Source organism: Garra rufa, chromosome 6 (assembly GCF_049309525.1).
Source record: "Garra rufa chromosome 6, GarRuf1.0, whole genome shotgun sequence".
Lineage (NCBI taxonomy): Eukaryota > Metazoa > Chordata > Actinopteri > Cypriniformes > Cyprinidae > Garra > Garra rufa.
In genome coordinates, this window is record NC_133366.1 from 52203327 (window position 1) to 52230669 (window position 27343).

Consider the following 27343-nt stretch of genomic DNA (forward strand, 5'->3'; position numbering starts at 1 on the left):
TCTTTACTTAATATCCTAATGATTTTTGGCATAAAAGAAAAACTTAAGACTGGTTTTGTGGTCCAGGGTCACAAATATTACAAGTCATGCATAGTCAATAAATAAATGTTCAGTACATGAACGTTGGTGACATTTATTCAGTTTGGTTGTAATGTGGCCTCAATCACTCAACATTAATATAAGAAATGTAGAAAGTGAATGAAGTGCTCTGTAAATCATGAATGAGCTTTGAGGCGCTGTAACGTCTCTAACAAATGACTTATTTACGGCCGAAGTGCATGTTAATACGCTGCGGCTGATCGCGTGGACAGGCCACCGCCTGACAAGCGCGATGAATTTTACAACACGTTCGGCGACAGAATGACTTGTGGCACATTTCCCTGTCAGCTTTAGAAAGTCAGGCATCATTCAGGAGAACAGTTGGTGCTGCGAGAGGAAATCTAAAGCTGAATAAGACTGTGTTGGGGTCTCCCAGGAGTCTCGGGGTTTTCTCAAAGCGACACGCTGTTCTGGCCGGACTGTCAGGAGCTGCTGGCAGAAAAGAAAGACTTTCTGATTTTCCTGTGATGGCTGCGTATTATATTACCACCAAACCTGAAACCTTGGGCCAAGGACATTTTGCCTTTGCAAAAACACTTCAAGCTGTAAAAATCTGTTTGATGGATTATCTAAACATAGCGGATGTCTTACTAGAACATTTTGGAAATCGGTTAGAAAACCACAGCATGAACTGAAGAGAATAAAGAAGTTGTAGTTGAAAACTGAAGATTATGTAGTGATTTTAATAGTGTTAGAGTGTTATTTTAAGAGTGTTATTATAGATACTAAAATAACTAGAAATGAAATAAACATTTATAAAAACTGTAGAAAAATCAAATAAAATAAGAACTACTAAAAATTACAAAAACAAAAAAATGAAAGTGGAAAATTAAATTGTAATTTTTTTTATTTTTTTTTATGTTTGAGATGTTTTTGAAATGTTATTTCAAGATTATCCATGGCTATTATAGTTAACAAATTTTTGATGTACTAAAATAATTGAACTGAAATAAAAATGTATAAAAACTGTATAAATAAAAATCTACTAAAAATGACAAAATCCCAACAAAATGACTAATGTTTTTATGTACTTAAATTATAAGAACTGATATAAAAGCTGTATAAATAAGAACTACAAAAAATGACAAAAAATTAACTATACAGTAAATTACAATGGACGCGCAAAACATATTGATTTTCATTTTTACTTTTAAGTGTTTGAGATGTTTTTAAAGTGTTATTTGAAGATTATCCATGGTTATTATAGTTAACTAATGATGAAACAGAAACTAAAACCATAACAAATGTACTTGAAATGAAATGTTAGCTGAAAAAAAAAACATTTCTAATTTCTAATTTGATAAAATAAAAAGTTCTAAAAACTATATAAATAAGAATTACTACAAATTAGAAAGCACAACAAAATGACAAAAAATTAAATTAAAAATGAAAGCAGAAAATATAAAAAATAAATTATTTTAATTTGTTTTAAGTATTTGAGCTGTTTTTAAAGTGTTATTTTAATATTTTTCAGGGTTATTAAAGTTAACTAATTCTAAAAGTGACACTTAAACCATAAAAAATGTACTTGAAATTAAATGTTAGCTGAGGAAAAATCTTATTTTCTGTACTACAATAACTAGAACTGAAATAAGAGCAAAAAATGACAAAAACACAACAAAATGACAAAAAAAATTACATTTTTAGAAAGTCTAAAAATAATAATACAAATTGTAATAGCATCTCAATTATATTTAAAACACTGGTATTACTTCTATATTATTATGGTTTTTATTAATATTTTGAAGTCGCTTTTATATTTTCATATTTTTTATACGTTGTTTTTTAATTGTTCTGTTTAGCTTTAATTTATTTGTATTTTACTGTTTTAGTACTTCAAATTAAACTTATTCCAGTTTTTATGTTTTTTTTTTTAATCTAATATTTATGTTTAATTGTATTTTAATTATAGAAAACATTTTTTCTAATAGTTTGAAGCAAGAGAGGTTTAAGCAGGCAAAAGAGTTGGCGGATTGAACAAAATCTTATTTCACGGTATGAGCAATTTTATGCAACTGTCACGCTATAAATCATGACATGGCTATTTTGACTGGAAATAACATTAAAACTAAGCTCATAACCACTTGGAAATGCCTATTTTTTGATAATCCAGTGAATTAAATTCTTCACATTTGATTCATCTCATTTGGCTTTAGTTTTTGTATCTGGAACTTGAAGAGGCCAAACCAAAATATTCTTATTATAAACCACTGCCATTATGTAATGCATGTAAGACTTTTGATATAAAAACACATTCAGATTTAATTCAGTTACATTTATAGCTGCATCTATAGCTTTTAATACAATTTAAAGAAATGTAAGAAATATATTTTTGTTGCTTATTTTTTCAAATATTGATTATTCAAAAAACAATGCAATATTTATTTATTTATTTATTTTTTATTTTTTTCAGATACAAATTGTGTCAAGGAATGAATCTCAAGAAAAACTGAAGTTAAGAATCCCATGGAAAAAAACGAATGTTTTTTTCTTAAAAACAAACTGAGATTCATTCCTTAGCACAATTTGTATTTGAAAATGAAATGAAATGAAATTTAATTAAATTTAATTAAATTTAATTAAATTTAATTAAATTTAGCTTAATTAAATTTAATTAAATTTAAAATTTAATTTAAAATTAAATTAAAAATTTATTGTATTGTTTTTTTTAAATAATTAATATTTGACTAAAAATTAAATATATATATATAAAAAAAAATTTAGGTCAAGTGTGTCCAAACTTTTGACTGGTAATGTACTTTTCATTTGACACAGTTATTAGTTATAGTTATTTTAAACTTTAATTATCATATTTTGCAATGGGTTCACTAAAGATATCATCAATGCAAGTACAAATATAGACTATGGTCCGACTGGACCGGCAGAAGAATCTGTATTGTTAAGCTGCCTGTTGAGTCCTGTTTGATCGTATAATCAACTGAATAATGATTTCATTGTGTTTGGCAGCAGCACAATAACAGATGGACATACTGAGAGAGAAACGCTGCCAAACTCAATCAGAGCGTCTCTTTATAGTTCACGACTGCACTTAGCGTCACGAGAAGATGCTGTTAAAGTGAGACTAACCTTCAAACACAAGCACTTCTGATCTGCCCTCACAAAAATACCAGAAATACTGATTTAAAAAAGTTCAAGCGGACTTTTAGCTAATGAAAATACTTGCATGGTCATATCAGACTATTGTTGCACACATTAAACTGCTTGTAATTCAGTCAATGAGCGTCGCTCTCCTGAAACCTTCACATTGATTTACTGTCCGTCATTCTGATTCCATCTCTGTTTTAAATTGCTCTAATTATGTCCCGACAGGTATCTTTTCGCCTTGCAGATCAAGCATGACCTGGCCTGTGGACGTTTGACCTGCAATGAAAGCAGCGCCGCCCTGCTGGTGTCTCATATAGTGCAATGTAAGACATTCTTAAATTTTACTAGAGATGCAACGAAATGACAATTCTTGGCCGAACAAAATTACACACTGGGTTTTTTTGTGTTTTCCCCACCATGTATTTTGCCAATTTTTTTCGCTATTGCATAAATTAAATAGCCAATATTTGCTTTTTACAGTTTTGTCTTTCTTTTCAAAGAAAAAAATTAATTGCAAAACAACAATTTAAAAATATTTACTTAACATTCTAGTAGACATTATAGTTTACCAACAAAGCACAATTTGACTTAAAAATGGCCAAATAATATTATTTTACTAATTACTAACTTATTAATTTTAAGACCCCTTCTTGAATCAGGCATGTGTTTTTAATGCACAAATAAATGCAGCCTTGCTGAGCAAAGGAGGATCTTCTGATTTATAATATATAATAAATGTATTAATAAAGCTGTAAAATTACATTGCTAACATTTATGAATGTTGACTTTTATTTTGGCGGAAACCCGCAAGAAGACCTTTTGAACCCTGGCTAAGGAGCTGGTGCAGCGCTGTCAGAATAAATACAATTGGTGCTTGTATTAGACAACATAACGTTCTGTAGTTTATTTGCTAATGGGTGATTTCAGTCATCATACAGAAACCAGCAACAACCAGCCCTTTCTCTTCTCATGGAAGACATGCGATGCAATAATAAAGAGTCTCTCGCTGAGTATATATGTGTAATATATATTAATGTGTATATATAATAATGACACAGATTTAACTGCAGTGACATGCATGTCTTTATATTAAAATGAAATGAAACCACTTCTCAATAAGAAACAAGAACATGGTCTTCTTTTCAATGAAATATCAATGGTTTTATAGGCTAATTATGCATTCTTTAGAACAACTTGTTTACCACATTTATTTATATAAATAAATTTAGATTAATCTTTATTAAGGCTACTAGAGTGGTTCAGTCAGGCTGCTGTCTCTTTAAAACCGAATGCATGGATGCAATGTATTGATACAGGGTTAGGGTTAGTCAAGAGCAGTGAGTGATTTTTTTTTTCTCTCTTTTTTTTTTTTGTTGCTTGGTTAACATCAATGCGACAGACAGTAGCAACAAAATTAGGCTGCTGACCCTTTAAAAATGAATGCACAGATGTAATGTACTGATACAGGGTTAGGGTGAGGATTAGTCAAGAGCAGTGAGTGATTTTCTGTCTTTTTTTTCTTTTTCTTTTTTTCTTTTCTTTTTTGTTGCTTGGTTAACATAAATGCCACAGACAATAGCAACTAAATAAGGGTTCTGTCCATTTAAAACCGAATGCATGGATGCAATGTACTGATATAGGGTTAGGGTTTGTCAAGAGCAGTGAGTGATTTTTTTTTTGTCTTTTTTTGTTTTGTTTTTGTTGCTTGATTAACATAAATGCCACAGACAATAGCAACTAAATTAGGCTGCTGTCCCTTTAAAACCGAATGCACGGATGCAATGTACTGATACACGTCCGATAGTCTCCCAACTGTTCACGTTAACCTTAGACGTAACCGTATTTCTCCGTTTATGCGAAGCGAAGGAGTACTTGTGCATTGTGTGAGAAGCGCTGCTTCATTGTCTGCGCTCAGAAAACCGGACCAAATTGAGTTCTCTTTTGTGTTGTCAAATTTATCCACATGTCTGCTCTTCTCTAACGCAAAGATATTGACATTTTTGAACGTTTTATGAGACATTTTTTAATCTCCTCCCAAATCATCTCTTCCTAACTTTTTTGTCTCATTTTTATTAGTTGATGAAAATCTTAATAGATTTTCGCCATAGTTTTCGTTTCATTATCGTCACGTTTTCGTCCGGGGGGAAAAAAAATGTTGTCGAAAATTATTCGTCAATGAAATCAACACTGACTCTGACATGGATTAGATTTGATTATGATGCTTAATGAAATAAGATGCATGCTTTAAATTATGCAAGTAAATCAGAAAGCTGGATTTGGCTGATATTTAATTAAAAATAGGTCAGGAATTGAATTTTGGGTAGGAAATAAATGCATAATGCATTTGCATTCTCTTATAGTGATTATTAACATTTATTAAGTTCTGAAATAGATTCATTGAAGATGCATTGCACAATTCATTAAGTCAAACACAAAAAACATTCACACACACTGGAGCTGAAAACAGGTCAAGGCTTGTATTGACGACAATAAAGGCGTTGAACAAACAGAATTATGATCTATATTAAATCTCTGTAAGTATAAGTATGTTAATCTTGTAGACTTGTCTTTGTGGAGCTGACGCTTTAGCAGAATTCCCGAAGAAGTGTTTGAATGACAGCAATGTCATCGAGCGGACGCATCGGATTATACTTCATGTTGTCGTTCATGCTAAACCGTGTTCAGATCATGTCAAACAATCTTTGCTTCCACATCACTACATCCCAGACTGGTTAGTTGCTATGGAAACCACCGCTGGGGATGATAACTAGTGTAGCATCAGTAATAGAAGAATCAGGAGACTGACCAGTGCTACAAACCAATAGGATGTAAACCAGTTTTATATATATATGTGACCCTGGACCTCAAAACCAGTGTTAAATAGCATGGTCATATTTGTAGCAATAGCCAAAATGGGTCAAAATTATCGATTTTTCTTCTATACCAAAAATTATTAGGATGTTAAGTAAAGATCATGTTCCATGAAGATGTTTTGTAAATTTCCTACTATAAATATATCAAAACTTAACTTTTGATTAGTAATATGCATTGCTAAGAACTTAATTTGGACAAATTTACAGGCGATTTTCTCAATATTTTGCACGACAGCTCTTATAATAGCAGCAAATCTATAGAAATAAAATCTTGAAATAATTTAATGTTTTAAAATAAGTAATTGAATTTAATTTCATTATTTGTTTTACTTTTTAACTGTATTCAAACATTAACTCTGTTAAATATAATGGAACCGACAATTAATACAATAAAACTATTTTTTCTGGACAAATATAATCTTTTTTTGGATAAAATAAATATGTATATTTTGTAAAATAATATATATTATATAATAATAATAATAATAATAATATATTAAATAAACACATAAATTAAATAATATATATTAAAAACCATTTAATTTTTTTTGGAACTCACTGAACACAATAATATAATATAATATAATATAATATAATATAATATAATTAAAAAAAAATATATATATAATATTTTTTTCTGAACAAATATAATTTTTTTTAACAAAATAAATATATATTATTTAGTAAAATAACATATTTTATATAATAATAATAATAATAATAATAATATAATAAATAAAAAATAATATATATTAAATAATCAAGTGGTAATGTCTGTTTTTAGGATACTCCAGTGAATTGCTTACTTTACTAATTACATTTTTTTTTTTTTGGAATTCAATGTACACAAACTACAATAAAACAAAACAAAAGCTTTTTTCTGGCCAAATATATATTGTTGTTGTAAACAGCACAGTAGAAGTAGAAAACATACATTCAGTTCAAAATTTTACAATTTGCAAATTCAAATGTACTTAATTGGCAATACATTTTATATATGGCATGCACAGTGCACACACGCACACGATTTTATGTATGTTAAATAAGTTACTATTGCATATTATTATATAACAGATGCATAAAAAATATTTCTGTTTCTATGGTTACAGCTGAGATTGGAGACTTTGATGAGGTGCAGTGCAAACAACATCTACTCAACAACAAGTACATTCCCGAGCAGGACGCGCTGATGGACAAGATCATTGAATACCATCGGAAACACGTGTGAGTGTAACGTCATGACTCAAAGTAAAGTCAAACCAGTTATTGAGTTTAAAGGATGGTTGGATTTTATTTCAGATGCTCCTCAGCGTTAAATGTTCAATGTGCTGTTTATTGCCACTAATAAAGGAGCTTCTTTTTATTGAAATTCTCTCTCTTTACAGCTTTGCTAATTAAAAAAACTGTTCAGGGAGTTGGTCACCGTGTACAATTTCTAGATTACTTTGACATTTAAAGTTCAGACCATTTTTAATTTAGAAAGCGCCAGTAAACTGTGTGATATTTATCAGTGAAGAGATTTAATCAGCAATTATGAACTATTATAAAAGTTCAGATCCAGGATGCTGATTCTGACACGTCTTTTAAGGTTATGATTATGCTTATTACCTACAATCCCGATCTTACAGACTTGTAAAGATTCTTCACACAAATGCATGCGGTTTACTTTTGTATAATTTAACCCTTCCACAGTGGGCAAACACCAGCTGAATCAGACTACCAGCTTTTGGAGATCGCACGAAGACTTGAGATGTACGGAGTACGGCTTCACCCCGCAAAAGATCGCGAGGGTACGAAACTAAGCCTCGCCGTTGCCCATTCTGGTGTGCTGGTCTTTCAGGTAAGTTTCAAGGGTTATTCCAACAAAACTATGGAATATGTTGTGGTTTTAATTGTTTTAAATTGTCCCTAAATGCACTTCTATGTCTGACTTCTAAAGGGACACACCAAAATAAATTCTTTCAACTGGTCTAAAGTCCGCAAGCTGAGCTTCAAAAGGAAGCGTTTTCTCATAAAACTACGACCTGACTTAAATGTAAGTGCTTTCTTGATTGTTTTATAACAGTATCCGAATGTCCCCATTTGCCCTGTTGTTTAAGTGTTTCAAAGGGAGCATTAAAAAGACAAAATGTTCCGTTTCTGCTCTCATAGCAGAGTAACTGTCAGGATACTCTGGAGTTTATGATGGGTAGCAGAGACTGCTGCAAGGTGTTTTGGAAGATTTGTGTGGAGTATCATGCCTTTTTCCGCCTGTTCGAAGAACCCAAACCTAAGCCCAAACCAGTTCTGTTTACCAGGGGTTCCTCCTTCAGATTCAGGTAATAACATGTTCACCTGAAGTTATCTTGAATAAACTTAAATGGTATTTTCACCATCACCAGAAATGAAATGTACCACTAAGGGACATTTCAAAGCTGAGTTACCTCTGTAAATTCTTTCTCTAGCTCAGCATATAGTGCAAGTAGGTCTCAGTTCTTGGCAGATGGTTAATGTTTTGATGTACACGTTTTCTGCTTCTCTCTTTGTTTCTGAACCGCTCTGTCATCTGTCATGTTTTGTCTCATTAGTGGCCGCACACAAAGGCAGGTGATTGATTATGTAAAGGACTCTGAATTCAAAAAGGTTCCATTTGAAAGGTGAGTTTTCTCTGTTGACCTTTGTCTAAATGTCACTGCCTTTCTGCTGCATGTAATTTCCCTACAAAGTAGTCCGCACACCGGTTATCTATTTCCCAAGAACCTTTATTAAGATAAATCAAATTTTGCATTTATAAACACCACGCCCCATTTACATGCACTTCATGACTCTTTTATCCAAATGACATTCAGATATGGCTTATCCATATTCCATTTCATTCTCAATGAATCATTTTCACCAGGTGTATGGTGAAATATGTCATATGCCACAATCTAAAACCACCTAGCAATAACCTAGATACTACCTAGAGATCCGTAGAAGCCACTTAGCAGATCACCTAAAACATCATAGAAACCACAAATCACCCAAAACATAATAGAAAGCATGTAGAAACCACCCCAAACACCCTAGAAACCACCTAGCAATGGCCTGGAAATGACCAAAAATACCTTAGAAACCCCGCAGGAATGCCTTAGAATTCACCCAAAATGTCCTAGAAAGCACCCTAGCTGAAATCAGCCAAAGCATCCTACAAAGCACTTAGCAACACCCTAGAAACCACCCAAAACACTAAAGAAACCATCTAGAAATGACCAAAAATACCTTAGAAACCCCACAGGAATGCCTTAGAATTCACCCAAAATGTCCTAGAAAGCACCCTAGCAGAAATCAGCCAAAACATCCTACAAAGCACCTAGCAACGCCCTAGAAACCACCCAAAACACCATAGAAACCACACAGCAATGGCCTAGAAATGACCCAAAATACCCTAGAAGCCACCTAAAAATGCCTAAGAAATAACTCAAACGATCCTGGAGACCACCAAGAGTCTAGTATATACAGTCTAGTCGTTGTCTATTGGTATCATTCTAGTCAATTAGCAGCAGTCTTTGTACAGTAATCCAATCAGCCAACATCCATAAATCAGCTGAGTGGAAATACGTCCAGTTTTGAACCTAGTGATCCCTTTGGAATTATACCATCCCTTTGAAAATGGGAGAGATCCCTTTGGAAAAACTCCATGCTAATCATTTCCAATCTTCCATTTTCAGGAAACACAGCAAAATCCAGTCCAGCAGCGGTCTTTCTCCATTCCCTCCCAGGCTGTGTGCCGAGGGTCAAGGAGAGGTGGGTGTAATCTATCTAAGTGTACAAACACAGCAAGAATGCAATAAAATATCCCATATTATGCAAGCTTAAAGTCAACATCAGAATCAAGCCCAATCACTTTCTAAGTTCCTGGTCTTATCGTGAATGAATCAGTAGTGCAACTTTTTCCAAAGTAAAAAACCTTTTTTTCCAGCAAAATGTAATAACGGACTTTCATTCATGGGTCCACTTCAATTCTGGTATAGTACATCCAAGTGGCTTGCAACTGCATTTACTTGTTGACTTGCCAGTGTTAAGAGTGGTCAAATTATGCTTCTCATCCTCCTTCCTAAATCTCTGTTGCAGAGGAATACCAGTGCTTCAGCACACCAGGCTGACTCACCTGTTGGGCGCACCCAAGTGACTGTTGAAAACCCGGCTCTCCAGCGTTACACCGGGAGCCTAACCTCACAGACCAACGGATGCCGAAACGGGACCCACGACGAGGCGGATGCTCGATTAAAGCCATCCCCATCCAAGCAACAGACCGAGCATCTGAGCACAGGTCTAGCATCGCATGCTGCCAAGGGTAGCAGCTCCTCGATACCTTACATCGACTGCAGTGATGTAGATAGCGAATATGATGTGGTTAAAGGCTGTGTCACTAAGTCTCACTCCCACACACATGACAATGATGAGGTTGAGCCAACCGGCCGTAGAGCGGGCAAGAGTAATGGTTATGGAAATGGTCAGCACAATGGACAAAGGGCAAGCAAGTCTAGATTTCGAGAGTCTCCTTTGAACAGCCATCGGCTGGGTCAGAGTTCAGATACCTTCAACGGTAGTCAATTGTCTAATGGGTCATTTTGTGGTAACGGATCACCACGTGCTCTACCCCTAAGTAGTACCTTGGTGGATGAATTGTTTCAAGGTATGGATAGACGTGGTTTGGTGTCACATTCCAGTCATCTAGTTGGTTCTCGGAGTGCAAACTGTAGTCCAGTGATGAGCAGTTTTCACAAAACCAACTCCTTGAATCATCCTGAGCAGATCGGCTATAGCGGTCGTCGCCGTTGGGATGACGGTAGCCATTATCTCACCAATGGCCGATCTGGGAGTGAGCCTCAACATTATGGGAGCTACTCCCCAATTGTCAGTCGATCCCCACACTTGCAGAAACTCCAAAACGGCATGCGCAATCGTTCCGACACCGATCCCATGATCTTAAGCCAGTTAAGTTCAACCCCGGCCAATGAACCACGATCATTGGTCTCGAGGGCTGAACGCATGGCCGCCCTTGAGCGCCGTGTGGCTGCTAATGGGCTTGGAGTGTCAAGCCAAGCTCGATCCAGCAATGTCCAGAGACTCTATGGAAGCCGGCTCAGTGCTAATGACCACAGTAGCCCAGTCCACATGATTGATGGTTCCACTAGTAGTGGAACAGAGTCTAGTGATACCGAGTCAGATGCAGGCAGCAACTCTTACAGTCAGCCCCTAGTCTTTGGAAACCCTGGGGCAGCCAATTCTTCCCCTATGCCCCGAAACAAGTTCTCATTTGGCAGTCTCAAACTGGAGGACGAGGGTCAAGGGGGAGAAGATGGCTACAGTTATCCCGTCAATGAAGAGGATGGGGCGCAATTCTTCAACTGCTAGAGAAGATGAAGTGTGCCTGGGTATTGGTTGACTATACATCCATTTTGCAACTTGGAGGCCCAGTCAAGGTACTTTAAGGTGCATTGTGTTTTGAACATGGCAGGGATAGGCAGCGTCGGTCCTGGAGTGTTGATGCCTTGCAGAGTTTAGCTCCAACCCTAATCAAACACACCTAAACAAGCTAATCAAGGTCTTCTGAATTACTAGGGCTACAGGCAGGTGAGGCTTTTTTCCGGGTTGGAGCTAAACTCTGCAGGACATCAGCACTCCAGGACCGACATTGGCTATTCCTGGAACATGGCATGGCCTGGCATAGCATTAACCAATTGTGCTTTGGGGCACAACTACCTGTTTGGCCGATACAAGAAATGTTTGGGAATTAACATTTGGTGGCGCTCGTTAAGCAAGGATTATGCATTACAAGTTTAACAAGATTAGCAATGATGGTATTTTTGCAATGTTTGGAAGGTTTAGGAAGAAGACCCAGTCCTACTGGAAAGAAATACTAAAAGACTTCAAATATGCACAAATCATATCTATGAGTCTTAGAAGATTAACTTCAGATTGATGAGCAATTGAAGATCCTAATGCAAAGTGCCATGTCTATAAATGTAGAGAATGAAATCTAATTACAATTGCTAAGTAAGGTTACCCATATTACTGCTAACCAGTTGACTAGTCATATTGCCAAAAGTGTCATTTCTTTGTCATTCGTTTAGAAACAAAGAACTTCAAAAATATCGAAAGATACCATGCCTTTACTCAACCTGTAAATACCTTTCTGTTAGCCATAGCTTACTGAAGCTAACATCAGCTAATGTTTTTATGCGCCGGCAATATGCTATTGCTAAAATAGTGGTGATATGACAACAGAGGTCCAAGATATGAACGTTTTGAGTGTCACTGCTGTATAGCATTGACGTTTTGTCACAGCTAGGCTAATTAGTTTCAAGTTCTTCAAGATTCTGATGGATAACTTTTGTTTAAACTTGAGCTAAGCTTGTATTGTCATAAAAAAGCTATTGTACTAGTTGGATATTTGATAAATTAAGAGATTGTGTAGAAATAAGATGAGTTTAGCATTTTATCATGCACATCAAAGATTTTCACCCAACATGATGACTTCATGCTAGCTTTGTTATTGTTTTTTTTGGTTTTTTTTTCCTGAACTGGTTGAAGTTCCAAGTTCTTTATCTTTGGTGTTTCTACTTGGGGTGCCGATCTGGTGGCATTGTCATGTTTGCTTGCCCATTTCCCAGCATGCATCACTCCTTTTAAAAAAACAAAATTATAAAGATCTCACTTTGTTTTGCTTCGCTGCTTGATTTCTTTTTCCTAAACAAACCGCTGTGTCTCTGGCACGCCTCATCAGTGTCATCTGTTTGTGGTGCGTTTGCAATGCTTGATGTACACTTGATTTATAAAAATATTAACCTGTGCTCGGGTTGCATTGCTTTTAAGACTTCTCCTGCACTGTTCTAGCAGCATGTATCTCTGGAATGCCTCACCTTGTCTTTTTTCCCCTCTCTCTTGGACGCATGTCAACCTGTCCTTGTCTCAGCATTTTGCTGCCCTGTCCTTTTCATATTTGTAAAAAGACATTGCATTGGCACGGGACCATTAAAATGCAGTGGTCTTTTGAAGTGGAGACGGATGTAGGTGAGATTTGGACAGACTGTAAGTAAGAAACTTTTGAGGCTCAGCATGTGAAGTCTAAAAAGATTAGGAAGGTTTCCAAGAGCTGTCCTGAAACTTACTTTCTAACTTGTGTCCTTTTATCCAGATGTTTTAGCACTTTTGCGCTCTTGTCTTTTGCCTATATTTTCTTGGGTTCTGACGCATTAAGGAATGCATTTGCAATATAATCTTTTCAAAAACGTTCCAAAAAACGTTCTGTTCTGGTTCTGAGAAATATTCTTTACTTTTGCATGGCAATCTTATGTCAGTGAAAGGTCTCAGAAAGTGTTCGCAAAGCCATTCGCAAGACCACTGCAGTTTTTAAGTCCTTTACTCAAAATTTGGCGATATTTATTTTTGATATGAATGTATATAATCCTCACCCACCCATCGATCTGTAATTTATCATTGCCAGTGACCAAAGTAGTTCCTAGCTTTTTGTAAATTACACTAAAATGTGATTTTACTTGTAGGTTAAGTTTTATTATCACAAGAATACTGTAGCAGTATTGAATGATTCACTCAACCTGTGATTGTTTTTTCAGTATGAAATGTACGTTGCTGAGGTATACGAAATGTTCCAGATATATTTGTGTAATATATTGTAACTGTACTTTTAAAAAATACTCATACTTAACAGTGCAATCACTGTGGCACATATGCAAAACAATTAACCATAAGTGTATGTGTTTACGAACCGTCTGACGTAGACTGTACTAGACTAAATAACCAGGTAAGCAATGGAAAGGTCACACCTGTGCGCCTTAGTGTACGTTTTTTAACTCTTTCTCCTTGTTGCAAACCCCTAGCACTTATAAATGGACTTTCTGAAGTCTCAAGGTTGTTCATTTTCTCGATGCCTGTTCGCAGGTTCTGTACGATTGATGTCTGTTGGTTTTTTTACTACTCCAAACCCTTGTCTTTTTCATTCTGGAACACTTTAACATTGTAAATTAATTTGTATTAGTAGCAATAAAACTTGGTACTTGTGAAGCGGGACTCCAGACGTTTACTCCGATGCCCGTAGATGTTAGCGTCCCCCCTTGTGTGTCTTGTTTCGTGGTAGAGTAGCCATAGTCATTAGCTGTAGTCGTTTAGTTGTCTTGCATGTTTGCATGTGTGCGTGATGAGGCCTTTGTCACCAGATCTGCGGCTCGTCCAACGTCCTCAATAATGGCTGCGCTGTGGACACTTGGTGCATTTGAAATGTCCCGGTTCGCATGTCGCATCCCATTCGTGCCAAGGCATGGGACACGTTGTCGGCAAGTATATGAATGTGCTTGTGTAGTGAAAGTAGTGGTCTGAAGATCTCCCCATCATGCAGGGAGTGTGTTATGTATCCCGGCAGTGTCCTCAGGCGGAAATCCCAGACTGGGATGGTGTGACTCACTCATGTCTGGATCCCGATGTGGTGCTGTCATCCGTAGCACATTTCCAAACACAATGTGTGTCTTGCAGCCTTACCCCTTTGGCGGTTTTGCATCTTCACCAGTAGTATTAACAATAAAAATATCAAAAACTACCCTGCAGAAACTGGTCAACCATGCAAATTAAGATTTTTTGTAAAGCTGTTGACCAAGAAGTCTCGCTGCTTTTTTCAGCAAGGTAGTTTTACTAAATGTACATGTTGAACCCTGGTACTTGATTGCCTAGTCCTAGTTGATATTTGATAACCCAATCTACATTGAATCAAGGCTTTAGCATGACCTGCCTGTTCTCCTGTAGGTCCAGTTTCCAGGAGCCCTCAGCACAGCGAGTCTCCGCCTGCAGGGCAAGTGATGGTGAACGGCCAGAAACAGAGTCTCAGCCTTGGACAAAGTCCAGACGGAAGACAGCCTTCGCCTCTTACCAGCCCCTTGCTGACCGACGCTGGCTTCGTCCGCACAGACGACGAGGATGAGGTTCGGAGGAAGGTTTGTCTTTTTGAGAGTGCATGAGCTAGTAAAAGCTGGCATTGGTGGCTCACTTTGGCCGTTTGCTGCTGTATTATGTGGTTGAAGTCAAATTGTTGACTGTTGTAAGAATGTTATTCTGAGCCTCGCTGAAGTTAGTGACGTTAGAAATTTAGATTGAAGACACATGAATCATCTAGAAAACAATGTTTATGGTCTTTAGTCGCCGATCTTAAAGTTTTATTGCTATTATGGTTATTTTAATTCGTACTACTCAGCCTTTGCTGCTGATGTGGCATTGAATGAGAAAATAAACAAATACTTTCAAATATGGAACAATTTAGTTGATTATTGAATTTAAGTTTCGGTAATTTTTCAGTTTATTGCCTGTTGTGGCAAAAGGTTACATTCTGAGTCTCTAATTGTTTTTGTCAGTCAATTTAACCTCCTTAATTGTAGCTCAAGAACAAGCCAATCGTCTCCTCAGCTGTAGATTTCAAGGACCCTTGGTTAATTTTCCTTTTTAAATTACATTGTGCTTGAATCGAAGGCGCCCTAGACAAATTAAGGTTATGTGAGAAGTGGAAGGGCTGCGTTAAAAGCGTTTTATCATCAGAAGTGCCACTGCGTTTTGGTCAAGTGTCTCTGTGGACGTCTCAGAATAGGAGACCTAGATAAACTCAACCCAAATTCCAGTCTATTTAGGGCAGATTATGTAGCGGCGGAGTGAAGCAGTTCAGTGAACAGTGAGAGTTTTACTTGACTGAGATGACGCTGTGTGTGTGCAAGAATCACGTTAGGTTTTGTCATAGATGTTGTCTGGTGATTTGCTACTTGCTATTAGATGTTGGCATGTGATTCAACAGAGCATTTTAGTGAACTAAATTGAATTAAATTTGATTATATCCTCATAATTTTTTTATTTATTTTTTTATTATTTATTTTAATTTAAATATGCCATCAAAATTGTTTTTTTTTTTAATTTTTAAATTTAATTATTTTATTTTATTTAATTATGCCCTATTTATTTTTGGAAAATATATTAATTAAATTAAATTAAATTTTTCCTTTCTTCCACTCACAGAGGTTCCCGACTGATAAAGCATATTTCATCGCCAAAGAGCTCCTGACCACAGAGAGGACGTATCTGAAGGATCTGGAGGTCATTACCGTGGTAAGACTCTAAATACTCAATCAACTTCATGTAGCTGTTGGGTTTTCAGGATGTTTGTTGTTTTCTGAGTCTAATCCAAGTCTAATGGATTATCTGGAACATTCCAGCTTTTGTTAGTTTTCAAATACTTTGACATTTGTACTTTTTCCGAAGAAAATTGGAGTATATGCTGCTAACTTCCTCAGTATTTTCTAAACCTTGTTTGCTAGCAAGGTGGTTGCTATGGTGATCTGTTTGTTTGTTTTTTTCCCCCAAAACACTTAATATGCAGTTGCCAAGTGAGTATTGCTAGACAGTTGCTACATTATTGGTAGTTGCTACGGCATTAATAGGCTGTTGATCGGTTGTTTTGAGTAGTTGCTAGGGTGTTGCTAAGCAGTTTCTCAGGTGTTCTTTATGGTTGCTAGGTGGTTTGTGGTAGTTGTTAGGCTGTTGCAAAGATGTTTGGGTGTGAGTAGCATTGCTAGATGGTCGCTAGGGTTTCTAATGTTTTTTAGGAGAATGTTTGAACATTGCTAAGGTGTTGCTAGGCAGTTGTTGATGTTTTGTAGTAGTTGTTAGGGCATTGTTATGCTGTTGCTTAATGTTTGATAGGGTTTCTAATGTTTTATAGGAGAATGTTTGAACATTGCTAGACTGATCTAAATTGTTGCTAGGGTGTTATTACTGTAGGTGGTTGCTTATGTTTTCTGGTAGTTGTTAGGGCATTGTTAGGTTGTTGCAGAGATGTTCAGGTTGTTGGGTAGGTTGTTACTAGGCTTATCTAGGGGTTGCTGTGGCTTTTCTAGATGGTTGATAGCGTACCCTACATAGTTACTAGAGCATTAAGTTTTTGGATGTTGCTAAGGTTTTCTGGTTTGTTGCTAAGGTATTGCAAAGATGTTTGTAGGACATTGTAGGTGTTGTGTAGGACATTGCTAAATTGTTGCTAGAGTGATTTATGTGGTTGCTAGGGCTTTGTAGATGGTTGCTGGGGTGTTCTGGATATCTGTTGGCTGGTGGTTGCTACTAAAGTGGTACCATGTTGTCAGGTGGTTGCTAAGGGTTTTGGTTGGATTTTTATGTTTGGTTGTAATAAGCCACTTCCAGGGTGTTCTGAATAGTTGCTAGGTGGTTGCTAGGTTGTCAAACAGTTCATAGGGTGTTCTTGGTTGTTGCTAGGTAGATTCCTGTAGCTCTTCATGCAGTTAAATCTTTTTTTTTTTTTTTTTTGACCAAATGTTTGTCAACTTTTTTTCTAGAGGTTAAAGAGAAACATTTATACCAAACATAATTAATCAGGATGTTTTAGTGTGCATTGTTACTTAATCCATTTGCAACTGAAGAGTTAGCTTGACCGTTTTACAAAAGGTGTAGTTTTCTGCTGGTTGCCAGCCTCCTGTCTGTAGGTCTGCTTTGTAACGCATCTCTTTGATGTCTTGCAAGGTAGCGGAAAGAAGCAGCAGGGTGACACGTTTACACGTCTCATAAATATTTCCTTTTGGCTTCTGGATCTGAAGCTGCCGTTTAGATCCCAGAGCGCCACACCCACCCACCGCCTGACCGACTGCTTGCGTTATTACAGCTGCATCTGTTCAACACTTTAAACACCATTGAGATCTCCACACAACCGTCTGAACTGCTAGTGAGTGAAAACGCACAACAACATTAAGGCCAAAGTATACTTTTATGCATAAATCATTTTTCATTTTTCAACTGTTCACGCGTTAGTATATGCAAAAGTATACTTTGGGCTTTAGGGTGTTCCAGTACACAGTTATTTTTTTGTCTAGGTGTTGGGTTGTTAGCATAATCTGGGGTGTTGCTAGGCATTTTTTCGTTGCTAAGGCAATCTAGGTGGCTACTAGGTGTTTTGGTTTGTTGGTAAGGGATTAATAAACAGTTGCTAGAGTGATCTGGATAATCACCAGCACGTTTCTAGGTGGTTGCTAAGTTTTTTTCCTAGGGTGTTAAGAAGCCTTTGCAGGAGTGTTCTAAAAAATTCCCAGCTTGTTGCTAGGTGGTTGCTAAGGGTTTTGTAGTTGGTTGCTAGGGTCTTAAGCAGTTTCTAGAGTGATCTGGATAGTTGCCAGCCTGTTTCTATGTGGTTGCTAAGGATTTTGCAGTTGGTTGCTAGAGTGTCAGTAAGCAGTTGAGTGTTCTTAATATTTGCTAACATGTTTCAGGGTTTTTGGATGGTTGCTAGAGTTTTTGTTTGTTTGCTATGTGGTTGCTAGGATTTTTTAAAGGTTTTTGGATGGTTGCCATGGTTTTTCGTTGGTTGCTAGGTGGTTGCTAAAGTTTTTGATTGGTTCCTAAGTGGTTGTTAGGGTATTTGGATGCTAGCTTTTTAGATGGTTGCTGGGGTTTTTAGTTGGTTGATAGGTGTTTAAGGTTTTTGGGTGGTTGTTAGGGTTTTTGGTTGGTAGCTGGTTGTTAGCATTTTTGGTTGATTGCTAAGTGGTTGTTAGGGTTTTGGGTGTTGCTAGGTGGTTGCTAATGTTTTTGGATGGTTGCTAGGGTATTGATAAGCAGTTTCTAGGGTGTTCGGGATAATTGTTAATAAGTTGCAAGGTGGTTTCTTCGTTTTTGGTTGGTTGTTAGATGGTTGTTAGTGTTTTTGGTCAGTTGCTAGGTGGTTGTTAAAGTTTTTGGATGGTTGCTAGGGTGTTAATAAGCAGTTTATAGGGTGTTTGGGTTAATTGTTAACAAGTTACCAGGTGGTTGTTAAGGTTTTTGGCTGGTTGCTAGGTGGTTGTTAGCATTCTTGGTTGGTTGTTAGGGTTTTGGGTGTTGCCAGGTGGTTGCTATTTTTTGGATGGTTGCTAGGGTATTGATAAGCAGTTTCTAGGGTGTTTGGGTTAATTGTTAAGTTGCAAGGTGGTTGCTATGGTTTTTGGTTGGTTGCTGGATGGTTGTTAGGGTTTTTGGTTGGTTGCAAGGTGGTTGCTTAGGTTTTTTGGTTGGTTGCTAGGGTGTTCTGCATAATTGGCAACATGTTGCTAGGTGCTTTCCTGTTATACATCATCATGTGGAATATTTTTCATAAGGGCTCACAGGGTAAAATCACAGTGGATGTTTTGTAGTGTCCAGAACATGAGGATGAAGAGACAAAGAGTCTTTATTCATGGATTCTTCTGTCATCACGTCACACAGTCAGTTTGAGATGCTGATTTTTTTCATGTTCAGATCTGTCTGAAGCAGTCAGATGGTTTTATAGTCTGGGATTTCATGCTTGATGTGATGATGGGAAAAGTCTACAAAGGCTTCAGGCGACTGATGTGTTCCTCCATTCACTGTAGGTTGTTTAAAGGCTCAAATCATGGAAAATTAATTTCGAATATGTTTGATGAGCTACATGTTTTCAATGCTTCCTCTACAACTCACGCAGAACTTGAATGCTATGAAAATACTAATTTTCTTCTTCTCCTGTGTGTTTTCAGTCCTTTCAGAAGTCCATAGGGAAGGACGAAGCCATGCCGGATTCCTTGAGGAACCTCATATTTGCCAATTTCGAGCCGGTGTATAAATTCCATGAGACCTTCCTGAAGGACGTGGAGCAGCGTCTGGCTCAGTGGTGTGTATATCATCAGATTAAATGTGTTTGTTATATTGGAATGTGTACTAACGGCTCCAACCATAACAAACGCCTCAATCTGTCATTCAGTGTTTTAATGCACCGTTTGATGCCTTTTCATCTGATAGTCAAACAACACTTACAACACTTCAGATTTAGTTAGCTGTAACATGACATGAAATTAACTTCACACAACCGAAATACCTGTCATTATGTCACAATGCTTTTGCCAAGAACATGCCCAGGCAAAATATTATATTTTGCATATAGAAGATGAAGCCTGTTGCATTGTGACATTATTTTTATGACAGTTAAACACCTTTTCTGCTGCATTTTGGTCCTAAAAACACCCTCTATGTTCATAATATTTCCTGGTTTGCTGCTGGTTTTCTGGTGTCCCTCTGCAGGCTGCAGAACTAGTTTAAGAACTAGTTTAACTAGCATAACTAGTATTGTACCAACCCCCAGATCATAGCTTGTTTAGCTGACAGGCTTCACACTAGACAGGCTTTGCTAGACACCAGATATACCAGTGTATTATTATATTTGTATAAAAAAATATATATATATTATAAGTAGCAAAATTACTATTGTTCCATCATTTGATAATATATAATATTATATATAATATAATATATTATAATTTATTTTATATATATATAAATATTAGGGCTGTCAAACGATTAATGGCATCCGAAATAAAAGTTTATGTTTACATACTATATGTGTGTTTACTGTGTATATTTATTATTATCTATATATAAATACACACACATACATGTATAGTTTAAAAAAAGTATATGTATGAATAGTTATACTTGTATTTAATTTAGATTATATATAGAATTATAAATGTTTTATATATAAATCTAAAATATTTTTCTTTAATAAACATGTATGTGTGTGTATTGCACACATATAGTATGTAATCATAAACTTTTATTTTGGATGTGATTAATCGTGATTAATCGTTTGACAGCCCTAATTAATATATATATATATATATATATATATACACACAGTACAGACCAAAAGTTTGGACACACCTTCTCATTCAGGTGTGTCCAAACTTTTGGTCTGTACTGTAGATATGAATTCAACTGTGAAAAAAACTTGTGAAAAAATATCTTTTAGGTGGTCAAATAGCAAATAGCAAATAGTGGAGCTCTGCAGCCACCTACTGGTAAAAGTTATTTGTAGTTGTTGTTTTTTTTTTACTTTTAAAACTGGATTTTTCCAAAAGATGGGCAAAAATCTTACACTAAACCATGTGAAATTATCCATGTTATCCCCATGAATTAAAGTTAGAAATGTGGATCTTTTATAAAGTGAATTGTACATAAAAAAGCAGTTTTTGTATAAAAACCCATTTAATATATATATATATATATATATATATATATATATATATATATATATATATATATATATTATGAGGTAGATCAGTGTATTATTTCATTTGTAAATTAATTAAATAAATATAAATATTTATAAAACATTTAACATTTAAAAATTCACATTGCATTAGCTATTTAACATTTTATACAATATTTTATCTAGAAATATATATTTAATGTAATAAAATTAAATGATGAAAAAATAAAATGTTTGTTTATTATTTATTTTGTATTATTTTGTTTAATTTTGTGTACTTTTTAATGTTTTATTTGATAATTTATCATTTTGTTTTACCTATTAATTTAGTTGTTGTACTTTTAAAAAATTGTACTATTTTATTTTTTGTTAAATGTTCAATGTATTAAATTTTCTTTTTTTTTAAATCTGTGAATGTTTTTATTTTATTTAGTTTAATTTTTTAATAGTTTTGTTTTGTTTTCTTTTTAAATATTTATTTGATTTGATTTCTTTTTGTAATTTTGTTTCATTGTTTTATTTTGTTTTATTGTATTGTAAACCTATTTTTATCTTATTTGTTTTTCAGTTGAATATTTATTTTATAATTTGATATAGGTTTTTTATTGTATTATTATTGATTTTGTGTTTTCGTGTTGTTTTGTTTCAATTTAATACAATGAATAATATATTTAAAATATACATTTACAATATAATTACAATATTATCACTTATATAAAAAATTCAGATTGCATTAACTATTTGACATTTTATCCAATTTTCAATCTATCAGTCTATCTGTCAATAGATGTCTTTTTTTGTATCTCATCTCATATTAGCCAAATGAATATTGTACCATCAGCTTTTTTTCTTTATAAATGCTATAAAAGCATCAAGCCTTTGCTATTATCAGACCGGACACATGTTCTCCGGTGCGCCGGTGTAATGTGTTCAGACAGTAACTGATGGAGCTCTGCCGACTCAAATGTTCTCCAGCGAGGCTGTAATGTTTAATACTGCTCTGTGGGGAGCGGGCTGGACCTGTGTTAAAGGACAGCATGATAAATGGAGGTGTTAGTGTGCTGTGGCTGCTGCGATGGCTCTCAGTGAGGAGCGAGGAACGGCTCAACAGTGGATGACGGATGACGCTGAGTTCATTGATGTTCAGGAGCTCAAAGTCTGTGTGGATTGATGTGCAACAGAGACATCTGCTGGATGACAAAAGAACTTCATTTCACCCAGAATTCAAACTCACTTAATCACTATTTTGAACTTCAGACATGTATGACTTGCTTTCTTCTGTCAAACACAAATAAAGATGTTTAGCAGAATGTGCAAGATGCTGATACAGTGGAAGTAAATAGGGACTGGGGCTGTCAGGTTTCAAAAATGACAAAAAAAGCACTATATTTAAAGTCATCTGAAGTCGTGTAATAGATTTGTGTTCAGTTCAAAACCCAAACGCAAGTTGTTATTCAACTTACAAATCTCATTCATGCTTGCAGTGAACTTCTTACGAAACGTCACGTTGGCATTTAGTTTCTGTCTGATTGTTGTTATGTAATGATGCTGGTGACTAATACCAGGTTACTGCAGTTTTATTATTGTTACTAATTACGTATTTAGGCAAAAATATGGCTTATTAGTATTAGGGTATTATTAGTATTTTAGCATGTTTGTTGTTTGATTTATAAAATATATATAAAAAATGCTCTAAAATTATAATAAAATTCACAAAATATTTTTTAAATATCAATATTAGCATTGAATTCATAGCAGTAGAGTATGTGAATGAAGTGAATATGCCAGACCTTGATCATATTAAATCATAAAATGTTATGTTAAAATATAAGCAATGGAAATAAAAGGGCAACAATATATAGCAAGAGCAACAATAGTCTACCACAGCACACATAGCAAGGTTGTTTATTTTTTATATAACAATAAATAGTAGACAAAAGAAATACAATAGAGATCTAGTGAATATATAATTTAATGTCAATTAATATAGTGAATAATATATAGAAAAATATCTATATTTATAGTATAATAACATATAATAATATTTATGTATTATTTTGTTATTATATATTTAATATACAATTTTGTGTAATGAATAATATGAATTTTTTTATAATCATATTATTTTTGTTTGTTTATTTATATTTTTAATAATTTATTATTTAGTTTTACTTTATTTATTTTGTATATGTGTACTTTTAAATGTTTTATTTGTTCATTTATTATTTTTTTGTTTTACTTAAGGAAATTTGATCATGTGTTATTTTTTGTTTTATTTTCAAACTATTACATTTTCCTGTTTTATTTTTTAAATCTGTGAATATTTGTATTTTATTATTTAGTTTTAATTTTTAATTGTTTTATTTTGTTTTCTTTTTAAATTTATTTTTTTTGTTTTATTGTATTGTAAATCTATTATTATTTTTGTTATTTTATCATATTTGTTTTTCTGTTGATTATTTGTTTTTAATTTTATTATTATTTATTTTGTTTAATTTAATTTATTAATATTTAATAGTCGATTTAATACAATACATAATTTAATAAAATCTATATTTACAATAGAATTACAATATTATAAAATATAATAATATATGTTTAATATTTGTATATATTTATTCTATATTTTATATATATTTATAAACAAAATGTGTAATAAATAATATAAATGTTTACAGTTTAATGTTTATTAATTCTGTTCATTGTTTCCAGGGAAGGCAGATCCAACGCACACATCAAAGGAGACTACCAGCGCGTTGGAGATGTCATGCTGAAGAACATCCAGGGTTTGAAGGTCAGAACATCTAGATCTTTCTGTGATCCCTTTTGTAACAGCATGTTTCTGCTGTAAGATATAAAATAAGAATATACAGTATGGGAATATGAAATCGGATATAAAATGGGACGCAAAAAACTAATGTTAAAAAACATCAAATAATAATTATTTTTCAATAATATAATATTGTATTATTAATATTATGATTAGTATTGTTATTTATTAGTTTATTTATTAGTTTATTGTCATGTCATAAAGGTTTGACCTGAAAATAAACCACATAAACACAATAAACACTGTACCATTGGACTGTATGATTTTAGTTACCATGGTATTTTCAAAGAATACTATAGTGTTATTGCTAGTTTTAAAACCAATTTTTACATTCTTATTTTTAAAGAAGTCTCTTCTGCTCACCAAGCCTGCATTTATTTGGTCCAAAGTACAGCAGCAAAATTGTGAAATATTTTTACTATTTGAAATAACAGTTTTCTATTTGAATATATATTTAAAATGATGATCCTTTGGAAATCATTCTAATATTCCGATTTGCTGCTCAAAAAACATTTATTATTATTGTTATTTGATGATTAGAAAGTTCAGCATTTATTGAAATTTAAATTTTATTTGTAAAATTATAAAGGTCTTTATCATCACTTTTGACCAATTTAAAAGCATCCTTGCTAAATCAAACTATTAATTTCTCAAATTTCTTTCCCCCTCCAAAAAAAAAAAAAAAAAAAAAATATACTGACTCCAAGCTTTTGAATAGTGTAGTGTATAATGTTACTTTTTATTTTAGAAAAATTCCGATCTTTAGATTTTTCTATGCATCAAAGAATCCTGAAAATGTACTCAACAGTTTTAAATATTATTATTAATAATAATAATAATAATTATTATTATTATAAAATGTTTTTGAGCAGCAAATCAGCATATTAGAATGATTTCTGAAAGATCATCTAACACTGAAGACTGAAGTAATGATGCTAAAAATGTATTCACAATATAACAATATATTCACATAAAAAAACAGTTATTTTAAATAGTAAAAATATTTCAGAATTTTACTGTTTTTGCTGTACTTTGGAACAAATAAATGCAGGCTTGGTGAGCTGCAGAGACTTCTTTAAAAAAAGAAACAAATAAAATCTTACTGCTGACAGATTTTTAATGTTTTTTAGTGTATAATGTAAAAAACTTTTTTTTATTTTAGATTAATACTGATCTTTGGATCTTTCTATTCATCATAGACTCCTGAAAAAATGTACTCAACTGTTTTAAATATTGATAATAATGATTATTATTATTATTATTATTATAAAATGTTTTCTTGAGCAGCAAATCAGCATATTAGAATGACTTCTGAAAGATCATCTAACACTGAAGACTGAAGTAATGATGCTAAAAATGTAGGTTTGATCACAGAAATAAATTACATTTTACAATATATTCACATAGAAAACAGTTATTTTAAATAGTAAAAATATTTAAGAATTTTACTGGTTTTTGCTGTACTTTGGAACAAATAAATGCAAGCTTGGTGAGCAGAAGAGACCTCTTACTACTTCAAAAACTGTTGACAGATTTTTAGATTTTTAATGTTTTTTAGTGTATAATGTAGAAAAGCTTTTTATTTTAGATAAATGCTGATCTTTGGATATTTCTATTCATCATAGATTCCTGAAAAAATGTGCTCAACTGTTTTAAATATTATTAATAATAATAATAATAAACGTTTCTGACAGCAAATCACAATATCATGTGACACTCAATACTGTAGTAATGATGCTGAAAATTCAGCTTTGATAACAGAAATAAATTACATTTTAAAATATATTAAAATAGAAAACAGTTATTTTAAATAGTTAAAAAAATACTCTTTTTGCTGTACTTTGAAACAAATAAATGCAGGCTTGGTGAGCAGAAGAGGCTTCTTTAAAAAAAAGAAACATAAAAAAACTTACTGCTGACAGATTTTTAATGTTTTTTAGTGTATAATGTAGAAAAGCTTTTTAATTTTAGATCAATGCTGATCTTTGAATCTTTCTAATCATCATAGACTCCTGAAAAATTGTACTCAACTGTTTTAAATATTGATAATAATAATAATAATTATTATTATTATTATTATTATTATTATTATAAAATGTTTTTTTGAGCAGCAAATCAGCATATTAGAATGACTTCTGAAAGATCATCTAACACTGAAGACTGAAGTAATGATGCTAAAAATGTAGGTTTGATCACAGAAATAAATTACATTTTACAATATATTCACATAGAAAACAGTTATTTTAAATAGTAAAAATATTTAAGAATTTTACTGGTTTTTGCTGTACTTTGGAACAAATAAATGCAAGCTTGGTGAGCAGAACAGACTTACTACTTCAAAAACTGTTGACAGATTTTGGGATTTTTTATGTTTTTTAGTGTATAATGTAGAAAAGCTTTTTATTTTAGATAAATGCTGATCTTTGGATATTTCTATTCATCATAGACTCCTGAAAAAATGTGCTCAACTGTTTTAAATATTAATAATAATAATAAACGTTTCTGACACAGCAAAACACGATATCATGTGACACTCAATACTGTAGTAATGATGCTGAAAATTCAGCTTTGATAACAGAAATAAATTACATTTTAAAATATATTAAAATAGAAAACGGTTATTTTAAATAGTAAAAAAAAATACTCTTTTTGCTGTACTTTGAAACAAATAAATGCAGGCTTGGTGAGCAGAAGAGGCTTCTTTAAAAAAACGTTAAAAATAACGCTGTCGGAAAACTGTTGACTGGTAGTGTACATCAAAGTAATATGGTTTTGGCCATGGTTTGATGGTAATATAGTTGTACTCTTAAAAGCACTGTAGTATGATTACAAATAGCTCATCTTATGTGATTCATTTCACCTCGTCAGCTGCTGACGGCTCATCTCCAGAAGCATTCGGAGGCGTTGCTGGAGCTGGAGCGGACGTGTCGCTCGTCCCGGAAGCTGGAGGGTCTGTGTCGGGACTTCGAGCTGCAGAAGGTGTGTTACCTGCCGCTCAACATCTTCTTCCTGCGTCCGCTGCACCGCCTCATGCACTACAAACAGATCCTGGAGCGCTTGTGCAAACACTATCCGCCGACGCACGACGACTTCAGAGACTCTCGAGGTATGCATCCCACTGCCAGCCGCTTTTGCCCTCGCTTTGAGTTTGTTAACGTCCTCAAGATCCTTTTCGTCTCTTCCAGCTGCGCTCGCTGATATTTCCGAGATGGTCGTGCAGCTACACGGGACCCTCATCAAGATGGAGAACTTCCAGAAGCTTCTGGAGCTGAAGAAAGACCTCACTGGGGTTGACAATCTGGCCATTCCTGGACGGGTTAGTTTTGATGGGTTTGATGAATGAAAAGAAAGTTACTTTTGAAAGTAATCTGTTACAGTATTGAG

The 27343-nt window shown here is 34.0% G+C and overlaps 1 protein-coding gene across 1 annotated transcript in view; it reads left to right on the plus strand.

The window, feature by feature from the left end:
* Positions 1-27343, plus strand: part of farp1 (FERM, RhoGEF (ARHGEF) and pleckstrin domain protein 1 (chondrocyte-derived)) — an 82841-nt gene that overhangs the window by 39626 nt on the left and 15872 nt on the right. Inside the window, exons 6-19 of the mRNA XM_073842329.1 lie at positions 3430-3527; positions 7187-7301; positions 7770-7917; positions 8017-8112; positions 8232-8395; positions 8645-8713; positions 9767-9842; positions 10170-10368; positions 14859-15046; positions 16110-16199; positions 19622-19755; positions 23842-23923; positions 26828-27065; positions 27145-27275. Coding sequence (XP_073698430.1) covers positions 3430-3527; positions 7187-7301; positions 7770-7917; positions 8017-8112; positions 8232-8395; positions 8645-8713; positions 9767-9842; positions 10170-10368; positions 14859-15046; positions 16110-16199; positions 19622-19755; positions 23842-23923; positions 26828-27065; positions 27145-27275 — 1828 coding nt within the window. The remainder of the gene's footprint in view (positions 1-3429; positions 3528-7186; positions 7302-7769; positions 7918-8016; positions 8113-8231; positions 8396-8644; positions 8714-9766; positions 9843-10169; positions 10369-14858; positions 15047-16109; positions 16200-19621; positions 19756-23841; positions 23924-26827; positions 27066-27144; positions 27276-27343) is intronic.